This window comes from Lycium ferocissimum, chromosome 8 (assembly GCF_029784015.1).
Source record: "Lycium ferocissimum isolate CSIRO_LF1 chromosome 8, AGI_CSIRO_Lferr_CH_V1, whole genome shotgun sequence".
Lineage (NCBI taxonomy): Eukaryota > Viridiplantae > Streptophyta > Magnoliopsida > Solanales > Solanaceae > Lycium > Lycium ferocissimum.
Genome location: NC_081349.1, coordinates 27,892,999 through 27,912,684, shown reverse-complemented (window position 1 = coordinate 27,912,684; position 19,686 = coordinate 27,892,999). Strand labels below are relative to the sequence as shown.

General features: G+C 32.6%; 2 protein-coding genes and 1 pseudogene across 4 annotated transcripts; 1 reads left to right on the top strand and 2 right to left on the bottom strand.

The window, feature by feature from the left end:
* Nucleotides 1-506: 506 nt before the first annotated feature.
* LOC132067801 (F-box/FBD/LRR-repeat protein At1g13570-like) lies at nt 507-3,831 on the bottom strand. Of its 3 annotated transcripts, none has more exons than XM_059461129.1 (4): nt 3,686-3,831; nt 1,603-2,452; nt 1,337-1,501; nt 507-1,237 (listed from the first exon to the last, which is right to left on the bottom strand). In XM_059461129.1, exons 2-4 carry the CDS (start codon nt 2,422-2,424, stop codon nt 929-931), a joined length of 1,296 nt encoding a protein of 431 aa, XP_059317112.1. In that variant the 5' UTR covers nt 2,425-2,452; nt 3,686-3,831; the 3' UTR covers nt 507-928. The 3 variants fall into 3 exon arrangements, with proteins under 3 accessions (XP_059317112.1, XP_059317111.1, XP_059317110.1); XM_059461128.1 differs by having other exon boundaries at nt 3,664-3,763; XM_059461127.1 differs by lacking the exon at nt 3,686-3,831 and adding an exon at nt 3,196-3,381.
* Nucleotides 3,832-5,702: 1,871 nt separating this feature from the next.
* LOC132066216 (F-box/FBD/LRR-repeat protein At1g13570-like) lies at nt 5,703-10,586 on the bottom strand (annotated as a pseudogene).
* Nucleotides 10,587-11,833: 1,247 nt separating this feature from the next.
* On the top strand, nt 11,834-13,145 carry LOC132066787 (uncharacterized). Its single transcript, XM_059459996.1, has 2 exons — nt 11,834-12,369; nt 12,647-13,145. Exons 1-2 carry the CDS (start codon nt 12,010-12,012, stop codon nt 12,692-12,694), a joined length of 408 nt encoding a protein of 135 aa, XP_059315979.1. The 5' UTR covers nt 11,834-12,009; the 3' UTR covers nt 12,695-13,145.
* Nucleotides 13,146-19,686: the final 6,541 nt, after the last annotated feature.

Here is a 19,686-nt window from a genome sequence, read left to right as displayed (position 1 = left end):
TCATCAATTTTTTTTCCAGAACAATGTAATAAGGATGAGCTTGTCGAAGGGTAACAAAACTTAAGGTCTATTCTTTTTCAATTGTTGGTTCTTGACTAGATGACCGATGTCTTTGATGCTTTGGTTTTTGCCAGAAAAGGTAAGGAGCTTTAGCCCTTAGCGTGTGTGCTTTGATGAAGACTTGCATCACTATCTGATATGTTGGCCCCCTATCTTCAATAATTGTGTCGACTAGTTTTGTGATACAAACTAATATATATCGCGTATATTATGTCTTTCTTTCTGAAGGGCTTGCGGTTTATTACACGAGATTCAACAACCGAAGCTACTGGTAGTCCCGAGGGGATCTTCGGACGCCCCGAAAAAGATATGAGGTGTCTAGCCAATGCGCTTTCTATAATGAGTTCAAATGCTTTTCTTTCTCAGTACCTCTGAACATCCTGACCTCCTCATCGGTGGATATGAAACAGAATGAATTCAAAGACAAAGTCATTGGAATATTATGATCTTATATAAGATGACTTTATCATTAACACATATTGAAGTGAATAACTAAAACAAAAGTCGCATAGCAGTGCTACTTTAGTATCAAAACTATGTCTCTACTTTACAGACAAAATACTTGAGAAAAGGCTTGAAGCATGCCAATATGACCAAGAAGATTAACACTGCAACCAACAACCTAACTTTGAAGTATGAAACGAACAACCACATTAGTAATTCTTGTTGCAAGTCTCATTTCAGGCACAGGCATGTAAAGTAAAAAAGCACTAAGCACTGTAATAACAAAGTTGAAGAAGAAACAATATTTGCACATTAGGCAAAAACTCAGTGTTATGATACTGCATCAACATTCGGTTCTGTCATTTCACATCAACTTCCAAAACATTTCTGCAATGCATCATGGTCTGATGGAAGACTGTGAAAATCAAACAGAAGGGGGATTTGGATGCTTATCCAACTTATATACAACTTCTGCCTTGGGTGATGCCCGCTGAAATTTTGTTAGCTCAGCCAGTACTTTGACTGTTGCAGAATCTTCAACTAGACATGGTTCGATTAGCATTCTGACCAGCTTGGGAGACTTGGCCAACAGAAGCTTCATAAGCTGCATCTCGGGGATTGTGCCGTTAGTTTGCATTAGCTTAACTTCCCTGAGGTGATTAAATGTCACATCGGAGAAGGGTTCCACTTCAAGAGATTCTAGAGCTGGTGTATCATTGTCATCACACTCCACCTAAGAAAGATGAACCAAAACTCAACTCTCTGAGCTTATGGATGATTTAAGGAGCATGAAAATAAGAAGCCACTACATAAACAGAGAGAAAAGGAGAACCTTAATTTCCATAGATTGTAAATTCGGGAAGCTTCTTATCAAGCAAAGAGCACATGAAACCTCATTCGAATCAGACAGATATATACTAGATATGCAAAGATGTTTGACACAATAAAGATCATAGGAAAGCCTCATTGGTACTTCACCTGCTCCTGCAGCAAAGAACTAGGAAGAAAATACCAAAAATTAGAATGACTCAAAGCCCAAAAGATGCTCCGTGATTGAAAATGCATTAATTACAATAAGGCCATGAAGCAAACATTTACCATGTCATTCAAGTGGAGTTGCTCGAGAGCAGAGAAAGACTCAAAAAACTTGGCAATATTGCATTTTCCTGCTGCCACATAATATTCCCTATGCGAAAGTGAAAGCTTTGCCAGAACAGGGATATTCTTTACGCATATGGATCTTATATTGCCTGTGTAGTCAAAGGATCTCAGCATGGGAGCACTAATTTCAATGACGTTGCTTAAAGCACCTGAGATTTGCAGCACCAACTGCTCGAGCAACGAGCAACGAGAGATTAAAAGTTCAATAAACTTGGATTCAATTGTAACATCACGCAGTTCTAGGCTAGTTAGCCTATCAAATCCTTTGAAGTCTCGTTGATAAAGTATTGAACAATTCTGGAGAGTCAGATGCCTTAACTGGGAACATGTGAATAATGAAGAAGGCAATATGTATGGCTTACCCCTGATCGGAAGTCTAAGAACAAGATGTTGAATACCATTTCTAGAGATGTGACGTATCAAGTTGTCAATATTAGGACATATATCCAAATAAGGAACGCAGAGGGTAAATTTTGTAACTGGTCCTACATGAAAGATTAAAAAGTGGTTGACAATCCTTACAAAGTTACTTGGAAAGTCAGTTAAATCCTCCTCGGGTTTCCAAAGTGTGTAACAAAGCGTCAGCTGTGGAAGGCTACACCATATATGTCTCCATTTTTTCGATAAGATGCTTGTCCTCACAGCATCCCGAAAAGGCAAACACATAAGAATCTCATCTATTACATTCCCAGGAAGGTCGCGAAGTATATCAGGAGGTGAAGTTCGACGGAAACATTGCTTTTTTCCCTTTTGTGTCATATTATATAACAATATTCGCCAATAGAACCTGTAGAAAATAAACAAGAATACAAAAATGAGGAATATATCCAAACTATCTGGACAAAACTTTTGTTCACATTGTCAATTTAAATAACTACATCCATCTCCTCTTAGGGTGTGTTTGATATGGAGGAACATATTTTCCAGAAAAAGATTTTTCAATTTTGCCATGTTTGGTTGGTCAAAATGTTTTCTCTAGCAAGTTCCTTATGAGAAAAATGACTTTCCTAATGGAAGTAGGGAAAAAAAGTTCCAAAAGTGACAGTCCAAGTTCATTGTCTCCTTCCCACCCACCCAACGCCTCCAATCCTACCTCTTGACCATCCTATCCCCGCCACCCCCGAACTCCGCACTCCCCGCCCCATAGTAGTTTGCTAACTACAACAACGTAACCAGTGTAACTGCACGGAGTGGAGTCTGGGGAAGGTAGTGTGTACGACCTTACCCCTACCTTGGATGTTAGAGTCTATTTTCGATAGACCATCAGCTCAAGTAAAATCGTTCAAAGCAAATAGAAAAATGAAACCAACATGACAGCGCCTTCGGGTACAATAACTACAACAAAATAAGACTATAACCGAAGTACAAGAAACATTAAATAGTAACAGAAATCAAATAACAAGAAACTCCAGGAGAACTACTACCACTACCAGTATGGAACGGTAAGCGAGACAATACTCTACTAGCCCATAGTAGTTCGCTAAATTACATATAAATGCTCTTGGGATAATGTTTTTTTCGCTTACTTACCAAATATTTCCAAGAAAACATTTTCCCTGGTATCAAACACACCCTTAATATCACAAAGTTGTAATCTTTACAAATAAAGAGGACTAAACAAATTTGATATACTAAATTAAAAATCAAAAGGAAATAGAAACGGGAAACCCATTACTATTTGCTTCTATTAACAAAAAAAAAAAAAAGGGCCCAATGATAGGTTGATTTAACTCAGAGTATTAGTTGTTTACCCCAAGTTGCAAAACCCTAAGTACAACAGAAATTGAAAAATATATAGGTGCACCAAAACCCCAACGTTAATTACTGAAAAAAAAAACTTTTTACAGAACTGAATAAAAAGATTAAAAAGAAACAGGAAAAAAGTCGAAGTTACTGGAAGAAAAAAAAAAAAAAAAAAGATAGAGCTTTAGTTTGAAGATTAATATCTTACAGAAATGATGAAAAAGATTGACAGAAACAAGAAAAAGAATACATTACCAGAAAAATATATTAAGCTTACCAAGAATGAAGATTGTAAAAGATGGAAATAGCCTTTCTCTTTGTTGTGCTAAAACATTTTTTTGGGTTTTTTTTAAATATTAGCAGTTTGTTTGGTTCACGGACTAAATTATAAGGGATACTAGTCGTGAGATTATAATCCTTGCATTAATTTATTTTATCTGGGAGGTGGATAAAATGATCTCAAATTTGATGGGATAAAATGGTATATTTAGAATTAAATTTATATTGTATTTGATTGACGGTATGACACGTCGTCACCTCTTAAGATTAGTGAGGTAAGGTTTGGTCTCGTTCGCTATTATTTATTAATATAATATAAAAACTAGCCTTAGATATCCTGCCTAGCGGATTGCTTAAGAAAAGAAAAGATTGATGGTATAGATTTTTGTATACCAAACGGCCCCTAAAAGTGTTTGTTTTAGAAAGTTAAAAGTATTTGGCTAAGTTTTAGGAAAAAGTAAGTGTTTTGAATAATAGTTCAAGTAGAAAAAATAAATTTTTTTAAGCAATTTTGGAAACTTGGCTCAAACACAATGTTGGTTTAATATTGGCAAAAGAAATTTTTCATATTAATTAGTCAAACAATACTCCAACTAAAACTTTAAAGAAATTTTTCGAAAAACAATTTTTAAAATAAGTTAGATTTGAAGGTTTGGCCAAACAAATTATTAAGTAACACTTTTAAACACTCAAGCTTAATAAATATGAAGTTCAACTTCATCTCAACTCTAAAACTACCACTTTAATGTCAATATTATTATATTCCAATTTTACCTTAATAAATATGGTAACTACTTATTTGCACAGAGTGTACACCAAATCGTAAAAATTTAATATAATTAAGCGATCTGATGAGATTAAAATATATGTTAATTAATCAAGATTAAGTATAAAGATGTATTTACAAACATGTCAATATATGATATATCTAGTGGCATAGGGTAAACATTGGGTGTGGACAACTTTTTACATAAATGTATTCATACCAAATTGTGCACTTAACTTGAGATGGAAGGACTACTAGTTTTAACACTTAAAATTTGTTTACGTTGAATATTACTAGTTAAACGATTTCTTTTGGTAGTTAAGATAGTTAAACAATTTACTAATGAAGGAAATTTCAAATGGCATTTACTCGTTTATGTATTTTTCTTTTCCTGCTTTACATAATTTCAGAATGACGTTAGAGAAAGCATTAAACAAAGAACCTTAATTTTCGTCATTTCATTTACATACATTACCTGATCACAGTAAATCAGTAATCATTATTGATCTCTTCTGTTTAATAAGGCGTTGTATTTACTTATGTATTTCAAGAATTTGTGGCAAAGAAAAATCTCAAATTTCTTAAAAAATATCCTATGCTACTTTTTCTATTAGAATACTAAAAATGTACTCTTCAAGATTTGTCTTAATAAAAATACAACGGACTGCCATAAGTGTTATGATTATGATGCTGACGGATCTTAGTACAGTATAAGATCTCTAGCGCTCTACCTTACAGACATTAAATACTTGACAAAAGGCTCGATAATCAGAGACGGATTCAAGATTTTAAGTTTATGAATTCTAAATCACAAACTTACTAATCTCAATATACATGATTGATATATCTTAACTGAATTTCTTAGTATAACTACAAGTATTTAGCCGAAGTTATTGAGTTCTGTTGAACCAGTAACTTCTATGGTAGCTTCGGACCTAGCCTTGAAGCTTGACAAAGGGATATGACCAAGAAGAAAATTAGCACACATCAACCCACAACATTACTTTGAAGTCAGGAATAAACACCTGCTGCAGCAAGTGCATATATGTAATGTAAAAACACTTCTAACATTATAACGACAAAAATGAAGAAACCATGTGGATTCAATCACATTCTACAAACGGATATTCACATTTCTCTAATCTTATGGCAATAAGGCAAAACACAGTGCTATACTACTGCATTAACAATCGTTCTGCATTAGCATTCTCGTCAGCACGGGAGACTTGGCTAGCAGAAGCTTGATAAGCTACATCTCAGGTTTTGAGCCTATAGTATTTGTTAGCTTAACTTCCCTGAGGTGATTAAATGTGACATTTGAGAATGCTTCCACTTCAAGACATTCTAGAGCTGGAATATTATTGTCGCCATCATCCACCTAAGGAAGATTAACAAAGACCCATCTCTATAAACTTATTGAGTATAAAAAGTACTCCGTATGAAAAGGAGGAGGAGAAAGGAAAGTCAAAAACCTCTATTTCCATATATTGCAAACATGGGAAGCTTCTAATCAAGAAAAGAGCACACAAGGTGACCTCCAATTCACCCAAACAAAAATCAGATAGGTAAAGACATCTGACACAGTTAAGATCAAAGGGAAGCCTTTTTAATACAGCTCCACCTACTCCAGCAAAGAACTATATAGGAAGAAAATGTCAATATCAAGATGAATCCATCATTGAAAATGCATACCAAATGAAGTGATGAAGCACATTTACCTTGACACTATCGTTATCCAAGTGGAGATGTTCAAGAGCATAAAAAGACTCAAAAAATTTGGCAAGAGTAAATGTTCCTGCCCGATGAAAATACCCGCCATCCTTAAGTGAAAGGTTAGCCAGACGAGGGACATTTTTTAAATAGACAAATCTTATATTGCATGTATAGTCAAATGATCTAAGCATGGGAGCGCTTCTTTCAATATCGTCGATTAAAACACCTGAGATCTTCAGCACTAACTGCTCGAGCAACAAGCAATGAGAGATAAAACATTCAAGCAACTTGGAAGAAATCTTAACATCACATAGTTCTAGGCTGATTAACCTATCAAATCCTTTGAAAGCTGGTGTAGGAATTATTAAACAATTTTTGAGAGTCAGATGCCTCAACTGCAAACATGTGAAAAATGAAGAAGGCAAGTTGTAGGGATTATGCTTGGATGGAAGTCTAAGAACAAGATGTTGAACGCCATTTTGAGAGAGGAAATAAATCAAGTCAGCAATCTCAGGACAACTTCCCGAACCAGGAACGCGGAGGGTAAATTTTGAAATTGGTCCTGCATGAAGTATCAAAATGTGGGAGATAATCTTGATAATCTTACTTGTACAGAATATGACATCCTTTTTAGTTTTCCAAACAGTTTTATCAAGCATCAACTCTGGAAGTCTGCATCAGTTATACCTCCATTTCCTTGATAAGATGCTTGTCCTCACATCATCTTTAAAAGGCAAACACATTAAAATGGCATCAATTACATTCTCCGGAAGGTTGCTAAGTACATCGGGAGGTAAACCTTGGGAGGCATCATATAACAATATTCGTCAATAAGACCCTATAGAAAATAAACAGTAATAAAAAGATGAGGAAGATCTCCAAACTATATGGACAAAAATTTGTTCACGTTGGCAAATTAACATGCCACAACTGTAACATGATCACTCAACCATCTCCTTTTAATATCAACGAAAAGCATTCTTTACGGCAACTATGCCATCCACAAATACTTTATGAAAACAAAGGACTATAAATATTTGATTAATCTAATGGAAAAATCAAAAGAATTGAATCGAGAACCACATTGCCTTTTGCTTCTATTAAGCTTAAAGACATCGATAGCTACACAATAAGGTGGAAAAAGAATTCCAATAATTGGTCCATGTAACTTAGAAAATTTGCAGTTTCACAGCTTAGACTATATTTGACATAGGACTAATAGCCAAATAAGCTTGCAACTTGCTTGGACAGTTGTTACATATCGCTTCATCACAAGAATATAATGGGTGCTAACTGAAATCATGCACTCATCTCCTCTTAATAAGAAAAAATTGTGTACAGCAACAATGCCATCCACAAATACTTTATTAAAATAGGACTATACTGATTTGATTATTTTACAACAACAACATGCAAAGTGCAGTCCCGCAAGTGGGGTATGGGGGAGGTACGCAAACGTTACCTTTATGGGGTAGAGAGGTTGTTTCCGACAGACCTCAGCTCAAAAGAAACATAATTGATGCAAGATTGCAAGGAAAATAAGACATCCAAATATCAAGATACAATACAAATTAAACAACAGATAGTAATACAAAATAATTTCCAAAAGAAAACTCAAAAGAATAGAATCGAGAACCAGATTACCTTTTGCTCCTATTAAGCTTAAAGACATTAACAGCTACACAATAGGGAGAAAATTAAGTCCCCATATTTGGTCCGTGTAACTTAGAAAACACAAATTTGACATCAAACTAGTAAGCCCAAATAAGATTAATAGTTTTTTTTGCCCCCACAAATTGCATAACCTAACGTAATTATAAACACAAGGGAAACTGAAAAAATACGTTAGCAATTGAGTGGGAAGTAATTTCTTTTCCAAATAAAAATGAAGTATCAAAATGTGGGAGATAATGTTGGTAATTTTAATTGTACAGAATATGACATCTTTTTTAGTTTTCCAAACAGTTTTATCAAGCATCAATTCTGGAAGTCTGCACCAGTTATACCTCCATTTCTAAGATCATAGTAATCCCATCATTAATTTTCATTCAGATAACGATAAAATTCTTTTTCCTAATAAAATAGAAAATATTTTTGTTTTTGAGTTTTTTTTCTGAATTGAAGTAGGATAAGCATTTGCTGAGATAATTCTCAATGAAAAAGGGTCAACAATAACTCCATCGACGATATTTTAAAGATATTTTGTGATTGAAGCAATGTAAGAAATTTCCTGGTTTTATGCCATTGTGATTATTGTATCTTAACTTTAAAACCAAGGATTATATCAACAAATGCTTATCCTACTTCAATTCGGAAAAGATTAATGATGGGTTACTATGACCTTATATACATGACCTATGATCTATATTATAAGTTTAAAAAGTACATGGGGTAATTTTATTTTAATTGATAAAATGAGATTAAGAAAAAAAATTATCTCTCAATTTTATTAGGTAAAGGGATTTTAAAAGAAAAGAAACAAGAAAAGGTTTCTTTAAAAATAAATTTTTTATAAAAATGTGCTTAAAAAGTAAGAAACAATATATTTATTAGGAAAATGACATTACCCAATTAAGTAATAATAGGGGCAATTTTGTTCAATTTCACATAGTTCAAGGGCATTTTTTATCCTTTTCCCGTTCTTTAATTAAGGTGCGCGCAAGCTAACCATTATTAAGAAAGAAAGTTACCTCTAGAGTCCAGTTAGTACTTCTGAATGTTTTACTTCACGTAACGTCGCTCACTCGTATGTAGGGATTTACTTTCGTTTGTTTTTTATTAAAAAAAATGGTTTTGCATCACTGGATTTGATTTTTTTGGTTTTAAATTTCTTAAGAAATGGCATCTAATTCGAGCTAAAACAAATTTGATTTTGGTTCGATTTTTCTCTTTACGATTCAGTTTTTCTTGTTTGATTTTTTAGTTTTTTTCGGTTATGTCATATAAGTAAACGGATCTAATATAAGGGGATATACATTTGAATAATGAAAAGAACTAACTAATATAAAGATGAGAAATAGTAATGCCAATTCTCGTACAAAAAATTTCAAATTCTATTCACATTTTTGGAATAATACATACCACTGGTAAAATAGTACTGTAATACACTCCTAAAAGTATGATGCAACAAAAATCAATAAGAATAAGCTTTCACACCTGTATATATATATATATATATATATATATATATATATATATATATATATATATATATATATATATATATATATATATATATAAAGCACAAATCAAGGAAACCAAACATAAAATCATTCAATTTGGTTTGGCTTTTTTAGTTTACTCCAAATAATACACACCCCTACTCATAATTGTCTTCATCAGTAAAAATATCGTGCAGGGAAAAAAAATTATACTCATTTCTAATTTCCTGATTGAAAAAAGTGGCAATTTTTAAGAGGTAGAAGTGAAAAAGACCATGAACTATGAACACATACACTTCCTAAAATTAATTGTTTTGCTTTTTTATTTTGGTTTGCTGTCTCTTTCACTTTTTATTCACACTTATGGCAATTGTCTGTACATATTTGACTGTCAGATAATACTTTTGGAATCCACTCTTATCTAAGAAATTACGCGATCGTAATCAAATCAACAAATTTATGAAGATCTTAGTAAGACTAATAACGACCTTAAATATCATTTATTTATTTTTATGAGAATAAAATTTATAAACAACATATATTTGGGTTAATTAATATGTTCGTTCATAAATTTGGTTCACTTATATATATAGATCATGTTGTTGAGTTGTTAATTTGTACGTCTATGACCATATTCCTTGCCTTTTATTATTAACAGACAAATTATCATGGCTTTGGTACAAGTAGCCATGCCGAATTTACTCCAACACCTAATATAAAAATAGTAAATAACTGGAACTATATTGTACATATTTAAAATACACTACAGAAAATAAGGTTTACAGTGACGATTCTCTGTGGGGGCTACTTTGCAAAGATAAGTGTTTAGGTAGCAGGTGTGAGAAGCTACCTACCTTAAATCATTGTTGTTAACTTTTGTGACGAGCATAGTCGCCACATATGCTAATGCACCTTTGATGAAGGAAGTTGTCACTGACAATATTATTTCATGTAGTGATAACAATAAAACAGATTCTAGTTTCTTCCTTTTCGTTTATGCTTTGTGAATTTCTTGTTAAGAGTCATTATTATATTAATGTGGTGTCTGGTGAAATGATTAAGAGTAAAAAATTATTCGCTTTTATCATTAACAGCAAACAAATGAATGTAAAAATGTGCACTTCATAAATATTTTTATCATTTTAATCATAATTATGGGATGGATTTTATGTTAGACATTTTACGCAATCCATAGTATGTCTAGAACTTTTACAGAGCAAAACGCAGTGGAAATAATAGATCGACATACCTTCGGCCATTGTTGCGAAGTCGTCGTTAGTTTGCTTTTGTGAATCTTTTCTACTATAAGGATCTTCTAAGCACTCAAAACCTGACTCTTAGATGGTATGGAGTTAAAAAAAAGTAGTGTGTTTATAGACCCTTGAACCAAATGTCATACATATTGTTCTCTATCAAGAACGGTTTGCAGAATTGGAGTAACTTCTTTTTGGAGAAGTTACGGGCAGTTCAATAACATGGGTAGTTATTGCCAAGTAATAGAGATTAGTGGGATTATGGTCCAAAACTTACGGGCCACAATTTATCCAATTCTATTATTTCAGTTACAATATGAGAAAAATTACACTATTAATATAGTTCAACTTGTGAGATCAGAGTAGGTCAGTTATCACTTTTATCTTGTTATTAGTTTGTTGATTTTCGCAAGTTTCTTGTAATTACTTTTTAAGTGGCCTGATTGTGTAAATAGTTTTTGAATTTAAGTTCTTTGAACATTAATTTATAATCTGATAAAAATGGTAACTAATATGTTATCACGTGATAAAATTCATTGATATGCAATACAAAATTTACTCTTTAGTGTATATAACTTAAATCTATATTCCTTTATATTGACTGTGCATATTACTTTTAGACCCATAAGTGATATTGATATCTATTCTCACTTTAAATTGTCACTACTACGACCAAATTTTTTGATTTGGTGTAAACATTAAATGTTAGTACGTATTTATCGATGGTTGAGATATCCCTCCACTCTTAACTATAAACCTCGAGTTAGAGTCTTAGAACGGAGAATCTCTTGGTGTGTAGTGCTTTATCCCTTAGTATGTCTATCCGTGTAAATTTGATTAATCGGGTCAACAAATTTTCGATACCAAATACCTAAAAAAAAATTATGATAGAATGTGGCTTCTGTCAGATTCTTCAACTACCAAATGGATCCAAAATAATTCGGCTAAGTCAACAGTGTCATGAATGCTCAACTGCTCCAGACCTTCTAAATCTAGATAGGCGGCTTAAAATATGTATTTTTTAAAACTTTTCTCTTATACTAAAAATAGTTTTTCTATTATATTTGTTCATTTTAACAAATCAAGAGCGATGTATTATTTTCTTCCAATATTGCTCTTATCATTAAGTACTAGTAATCAAACTTAGATTTTCAAATCATAATTAATAAGACTAAGTTAGTAAAACAAACTCCTAATAAATAATTTCGTAAGGGAGTACTGTCAAGTCAATGAATGACAAGCGAAAAAGAACGGAGGGAGTTACAAAATAAAAATATTGAATCCTTCATAACTTGTAAATATAGATAGGCTGACTTGAATAATGTAACAAAATTTTGTACCCCCGCAGTCTAATTAGTTCCAATCTTCAAAAGAAAAAGTATACTACAACAACGTTCAAAATCTTGGTCTTGTCTCATCTATACAGTCAATGCTTCCATTTCCCAAGCTATGTTTCATTCTTTTTCTTGGCTTCTTTTTTCTTCCAATTTTGGTCCCTGCTTTGATTGTCATCTCAATGACTTTAATCTTACTATTTCCAGCATGGTCAGTGTGCATGTTTGGTTTAATATTGCCAGAGATTATATATAAATGTCCCAAAAAGATCTCTCATTCAATTGAAGGAAGTGAGGAGAGCCAAATTAGTTTGGAATTGGACCCTTCTGAATTTCCTTTTGATCTTAGTGAATCAGAAGAAGATGAATCTGGGATGGATGAAACATACATAGTTTGTATTGATCAAGAATCGAGTCGTATGACAACATTTCCTAAGATTCGTGGACAAAAATCGGTATGTCAATTCTGTTTTATACTTCTCATTATACTTTTAATGACGTGATCGTGTAGATATAAAAATGTCATACTTAGTACTTTTAGTATGTACCAAAAGTCTATCTTTCTTTTTAAATTTCGTGATCAATCAGATACTATCATATAAAATGAAACAGATGGAGTAGATCTAACTTATAGAATTACGGATGTACCTGATATAGAATAGATATCAATTTGTGTTTTCCTAATACAAGAATGATTGTTAATACGTGTGATTTGATTTCTCTGTTGTGCAGTTTGATGAATTGATGTCATTTTGGAGAAGGCAAGTTGAAGAAAAGTAGCACAAATGTCAAAGACCACTGTGGTTTCTTTTCTGTTTTGCTTGTGTTAAGTGTCTAAAAACAATAAACTGCAAAAAAGTTTGCAGTAATAATAACGAAACCATGTTATTTCTTCCAAAAGCGTACACAAGGGAGTGTTTTTAAACTGTTTTAATCTATCATGCCCATGGTGCCAAGAAATACGAGCTCATTATTTAGGAGGTCACTCAACTAATAAAATTGTGTAAAAAATCGCTTTCCTTGTTTTGAAACACAAAAGTCACTCTATTTTGTCATTTCAAGTACAAAGTCACTCACTACACTCACGTAACATTTCCGACCACTTAGCTGATGTGGCAATTTTTTACCGTTGATAAAATTAGCCATCTCACTTTAATAAGAAAAAAAGAACCACCCAGTTGACTAAATACATTTATTACTCATATTATACCATAACAATGCAAAAAAACAATATACTTGGTGCAAAGATTCAATTTCACAAAATATGTATGAGATTTCATCTGATCGATTCCAACACCAGTGACAGATCAAGTCTTGGTTCAGCACTCTTGACACTTTTTCAATAGAGAATGGACGACCTCTAAATTCTGGATCCGCCACTGATTACTGGTAGAAGTAGAATAGGCAAATTCAATGAATCACTAAATCAATCGGACCTTATGAGCTGATGAGAAATGTTTGGCTGCAGATATCATAGTTTCCTCCGGACTAGATTTTGAATCTTTCACAACTTTGCTTTCATTTTTAATGAAAAAGCATGAAAGAAATGACCTTAAGGGAGAAGACTTAATACTATAACTCATTGTTTTATTTGCTTCCACAAAAAGAAATAGTTGAGAATGAAGATTACAAGTCAATATGGATAAAAAATACAAAAGTGGTTTTGATTTTCTTGAGGTATTTTACATTTGATGAAACCCCTTTATATAACATGTTTATTCTTGGTGAACAAGACTGTAGAGAGAAATTAAAACAACATTGCCTCTTTCCTCCGGCAATGGAAATTAGAAAATTAAAGTACCATAGATATTTCATGTTATGTGGCAGCCAAGAAAAACAAGGGGCCCAGAAAGTAACTTTTGATAGATTCTTATTTTGAAATAATGATTCTTTAAATTGACTGGAGGTCTATAAAGGTGTCACTAGCAATCTTTTTTGACTTTTCTTTATATCCGCGTGTCTGATTAATATAATTGAAGAATGTAACCTGAATTATTGAGTATTCTAGAGTCAAGTCAGACAAAAATGTTTGTTCTGATTAACAATTGTTACTGATAATGTGTCAGTATCAAGATTAACAAACACAATCAATAGTCAATACTAGGAATATTTCATATTTTCCCATCATGAAATGGGTGCAGAGTATTAGTAAAAAGTTTATATTGTGTGTTAGCCAAGAAAGGAAAGGACCCGGAAATTAACTCTTGCTATTTTCTTATTTTAAACTAGTGAATCTTTTGATTGTTTGAACCCTTGCTTTGAATTTTCCATGTTGTTAGACTAATATATATTTGACTGAAAGTTGACAGAAAGTCTGTTGTTAGTGTATATCAATAGTGACGTTCCATGTCGAAAATACAAGGTTTAGTTGAATCTGTAGACCACATCTCCCATCCGTCACAGCTTCATAAAATCTCAATGTTCGTCAGTGAGATCTTGTTCGATCATTAGAGATCATTTAATTACGTTTTTACGCTGGCGTTTAACGTTTTATTGGAGTTCATGGGAATATTAAAATTTAGGAAGTATGGTACCCAAATATAGTTGCATCAATAGAATTAGGAGGCAAATTAAATTGTGATACTAATTAGATTATGACAAGTTTGGTGGACCTATTATTATCTTGTTCGGTGTCATTCCTTCGATTATTCAAGGTTCATTTTCTCTCTTCTATTGAGAAGCTTGAGCTCATAGAAGATACTTAGCGGCGGATTCAAAATTTTAATTTGCTGAATTTGAAAATATTGAGTTCGGATGAGCAATTGCCAAAAAGCTAGGCCCGCCCCTAAAGGAGGAGGTGATGGTGGAGGCGGTTGTTGGGTGAAGGGGAAAGGTAGTGGCGGAAGAAGAAGTGGGCTAGGAGCTAAGATGGAGTTGGGGCAGTCAGATAGTATGTCACATGGCATCCATCTCAACGAAATGTTAGGCCACGTGGAATGTATTGGCCATGGTGGAGGGCCCTAACAGAGGAGTGGTGTTTTTGCACCAGTTCTGTAGTGTCGGGGAAAATGGTAGTCCCTTTATGTTAGGAAGTATGTTATATTTGGACTATTTTTAGAAGCATATTACTCTCAAATATGGAGTAAATAACAAGTTTAATTTAATATATGGGTAACTAAACGGTTGAACGGTTATAATTTTAAAATTTTGTGAATAATCTTAAGTAAAGGATTCAAAAATGCATATTTCACGTAATTAAAAATTAAATGTATTTAGTCGAATATCACAAGAACTAAAATGAAAATTTACCAATAACTAAGGGACCAAAAATATCATTAACGAGTACATCTGATGTAGATAGCTCTATAGTTTTTTAGCTATGGATTTGTATAGTTATCACTTGGTGATTAATATAAATTCTTAGTTACCAAAAAAAAAAAAAAAACTATTAAACCCTTTCTAGAAACTACAAACTGTAAAAATATTACAGTACTTATGAAACTACACAATTTCTTCCAAAAACATACACGTGGGAGAGAGTTTTCATTCCATGCCAAAGCGCCAAGAAATACAAAGGTTCCATGCATTTCTTTGTTGTCTATACAATACCATGACCATGCATAACATAAAGCCATATATATGGGTACCACAGGTGAATTTAGAATCTAGAGTCAATTGTGAACCGTTTTTGTATACGCATATCGTAGTTCGAACTGTGAAAACAATGAATTTAGTTAAACTCGGAAAATCCACTCTAGATACGCCTCCTTTTTGTTTTTAAGTGAATTCACTAGGCGGGTGTCTAGGGCTAGTTTTTTATTAATAAATAAAAACAAACCTCAAAGAGAAGAGTAAAAGTAAGGGGCCCTAGGCCCTACCTTACTAATCCTAATGAGGTAACGAACCTCTACTAATTAACAAGCATAGAGAAAATAAGAACTAGAGAAAACTAGGTATTCTAATCATCTCAAAGTTTATAATATATACACTCGATGATGATATTACAAATTAGGATGATATTACAAATGAGGATGCTTAAGTAATATAAAAATATAAAATCGAAGAATAAAATTGAGTTATCAATCTCAAACTTAATTTTATATATGTATCAGCTAAAAAAGATAGCTTGCCCGTGTAAAGAAACTTGAAGTATTTTTCTCTTGTCTTCTTGGTCAAATTTGTCCAGCAACACTTGATAGTTCATCACTTCTTCTTGAATTTATTGGATCTTGTTGAAGTTGTTGATACTGTCATATGATTTTGCTTTGCTAGTCCCATCAGTATGTGTCTTGAAACAAATTCCTCAGTCACCTTACCATCCCAACTAGATACGCCTCTGATGAACACTGGCGACAACTAAATTAACCGGACTTTATGAGCTGATGAGAAATGCTTGGCTGCAGATATCATAGTTTCCTCAGGTCCAGAGTAACCACTAGAGATTGAATCTTTCACAACTTTGTGTTTGCTAGTATCATTTTTAATGTAGAAGCACAAAAGAAATGACTTTAAGGCAGAAGAGAAATCACTGTTTTTCTTATTATTGTAACTCATTTTTGTTTGATTTGAAGAAACAAAAACTTAGGCAGATTTCGACAAAGAATTATGAAGAATAAAGGGCTATGAAGTCAATATTGATCACAAAGACAAAAGGGGTGTATATATTCTTGAAGGGTTTTGAATTTGATGAAGCCTCTTTATATAACATGTTTATTCTTGGTGACCAAGATTTATATATTGAGAAGCAACCGAGCCTCTTCCTCTCAGCAATTAAAATATTAAAAACGAGACATTTGATGTTGTTAGCAGCCATGAAAAGGAAACTTCCTATAAAGTACGTAACCTTGATTACTTCTTATCTTGGAATATGTAGTCACTAAAAAAAACAAGTTTGCTATAAAATTCGTTGTTAATCTGTCGATATATAATCTGTAGCTGACAAGATTTTTTAATAATTTATCGTTAATTCATTGTTAAATAGGATTAGCAACGAATTTTTCATGTTAATTCTTTTTTATTTTATTTTTTATAGTGATCAGTTATTCTTTAGTTTTTTTTATGACGATGATATATGAGCGAGTCAGTTTGCGAGCACTAGACTATTCCACTAGATAGCTTCTGCCATTTATCAGTACGCATACTCAGTAACTCTCTCCGCTAAGATTTAGACAAATATAAAAAAAATTAGTATCTTTGTCAATACAATACAAATTTGAACCTCTCTTTCATAGACAACGTATCACTTTTTCTTTTGACTTTTCGTTATGTCCGCGTGTCTGATTAATAATAGGAGAATGTAACTTAAATTGTATTTAAGTAGTATAGAATCGAGTCAGACAAAAATGTTTGCTCTGATTAACAATAGTAGTAACTAATAACTGATAATACATGAATAACGTGCAAATACAATATCAATACTAGGAATGTTTTATATTATCCCTTCGTGAAATTGGTGCTGAATGCTGATTATCCACGGTAAAAAGTTCTAATTCTCATTGGCGGCTGATTCAAAAATTAAATTTGATAATTTTACTATATAGATTATTCTTATCATTAAACTCATCATATTTTGAAATTATATGTTCAGGACTTGATGTTAATTAGTAAATTAATTATGAGCTGTCAATTTTGCTATCAAGCAAAAATAGTAAAGTTCTAATGAAGTTCTAATGTTCTCTGTTGTTAGACTAATAAACATTTGATTGAAAATTGACAGGAAGTCCATAAACATTGTATCACCATAAATCTTTTGACTTTTCTTCACATCGCTGTGTCGGGTTAATATTAGGTGAATGTAAACTTTATTCAAGTATTATAGAATCTCAAGTCATATAAAAATGTTTTATTCCTATTCTTAGTCTCTTACCCTTCTTGCCTTACGCCAAAATTTCATATTCATTTTTGCCAACATCAATTATATTTCTTCTCTTCATAATGAATACAACAAGTGGCATCTTCTCAAAATTTACGAAACATTTTATAACAGCATATATCTATTTTCTGTTTATGATCCAATAATAAAAGAGAAATCAGATTATTACAATCGTAATATAAAATTTCAAGAAGATAAAATATATATATATATTCAACCTCCTATACAATACACATACTATAAAAGAGAGTAGGGACTTGGTCACTTAGAAAAGTCAATGAAAGTAAAATCTACACAATCTTTTGCCACAATTCTTTGCAGAGAATCGTGCATATCACTCATGTCTACACTTCTCTTTGCTTTCAACTCCTTATCACAACTTATTTAGGTATCAAATAATGTGACAGTCCATCCAACTAGTCATACGATATTACCCATCCAGGAAATAGAATTGCACGGCTTTAAAACATGTTACTAAGATTACGCTTTCCTTATTTATATATCTACCATCTCTCTCATTTTTTGCCATCTTGGGATCTGCTTAAAGTCACGGGTAGAGCTACAGTATTACATACGAGTTCGAACAAACATAGAAACGTTGGCTTAAAGCCTGTATTTATTGATGTATTAAGCAAAACTCATTAAATATATGTAAATTTAAAAGCAAATTAGAAGGAACTCAAACGAGCTATGGATTCTATGACAAGTTCATAACTTAAATTTTTTAAATTCTGACTCTATATCTATGGTTAGAGTGTTACAAATAGCCCCAGCTAAATTAACCGGACCTTATTGGCAGAAGAGAAGTGCTTGGCTGCAGCAACCATTGTTGCTTCTGGTCCCAAATTAGGTGTTGCTACATTTCTTGATTTTTTTCACCTTTTTGCTATCTTCCTCAATATAGAAGCACGATATAAATGATCTTATGGCAGCATAGAACTTATTAATTTTCTCCTTATTCTTCATCTAGCTCTCTTTTCTTCTATAAGCAGAATCAGTATATATATCAAGTGAGACTTAAAATTAAAATGTTTAAGGAAACAAGAGAATATATATAGTTGTAATTTTTGTTGCTTGGTTGATGGAACCATAAGTGCAAGAGCTTTCACTTTTTATAAGCCGGTGCTTCTTGGTGAACAAGCCAGCTTAATTAATTAGTTTAATTTAAGGTATACATCTTTTATTCTTTTAAATGGAAGCCTCCTGCCCAGTTTTGACTAATGAGTTTGTGAATTCTTATTGACCAAGCCAAGCTTAGTCTTTCTTTTTTATCCGATGGCTAATATCTGCTTGGGGTCCTACGTAATTCGGATTCACTTGGCGTAATGCACGTTAAAAAAGAAAGTGTTCTCTGATAGGATTTTCTTGATTCTATCAGAGCTCGAATTTTATACCTCTGATTAAAGATGAAAGAATCATATCCGTTTCACCATATTTTTTAATGGTTAGCCTTCTTTTAATAGTGTGGTAGTTTTGCTTACATCAACCTTATTTTGGTGCACAATAATTCAACAATACAAGTATACAACAGAATGTCTTCATCAAAATTTGTTAAACCTGCCGTGTTGCTTGCAACAGTTTTTTCGTGAAAACGTGCAACAATCTGAATAGGTCACTCCATGTTAGGCTGACCAAAATACATTTTTTGCATCATCTCAAAGAATTTAAGCTTATTTATATGGAGTTTCTCGAACATGTTTCTAGGTCCTATTAAGGAAATGAAGAGCATAGGGCAGAAAAGTCATTTTTTGCTTATTTTAATTAAGAATTGGCTAATTTTTCAGCTATATTTCAAGCCAGGACTAAACATGTATTAACGGCCCAAAAATTAGGGATTATAAAGAGTGGATCACAACCACTTGGGGTCATTTGCACTTTAGCACCTATTTTGTGCTGGTCTTTAACTTTTTGCTGGCTAGTTTTAAATAGTTTTAAATTTAAATAGTTACACATCTACAAG

Coding starts and splice junctions, on each gene's coding strand:
- LOC132067801 (XM_059461129.1), bottom strand. CDS start 2,424: ATGACACAAAAGGGAAAAAAGCAATGTTTCCGTCGAACTTCACCTCCT. Junction 1,502..1,602: donor AACTCCACTTGAATGACATG/GTAAATGTTTGC, acceptor TTTTCTTCCTAG/TTCTTTGCTGCAGGAGCAGG. Junction 1,238..1,336: donor TACAATCTATGGAAATTAAG/GTTCTCCTTTTC, acceptor CATCTTTCTTAG/GTGGAGTGTGATGACAATGA.
- LOC132066787 (XM_059459996.1), top strand. CDS start 12,010: ATGCTTCCATTTCCCAAGCTATGTTTCATTCTTTTTCTTGGCTTCTTT. Junction 12,370..12,646: donor AGATTCGTGGACAAAAATCG/GTATGTCAATTC, acceptor TCTGTTGTGCAG/TTTGATGAATTGATGTCATT.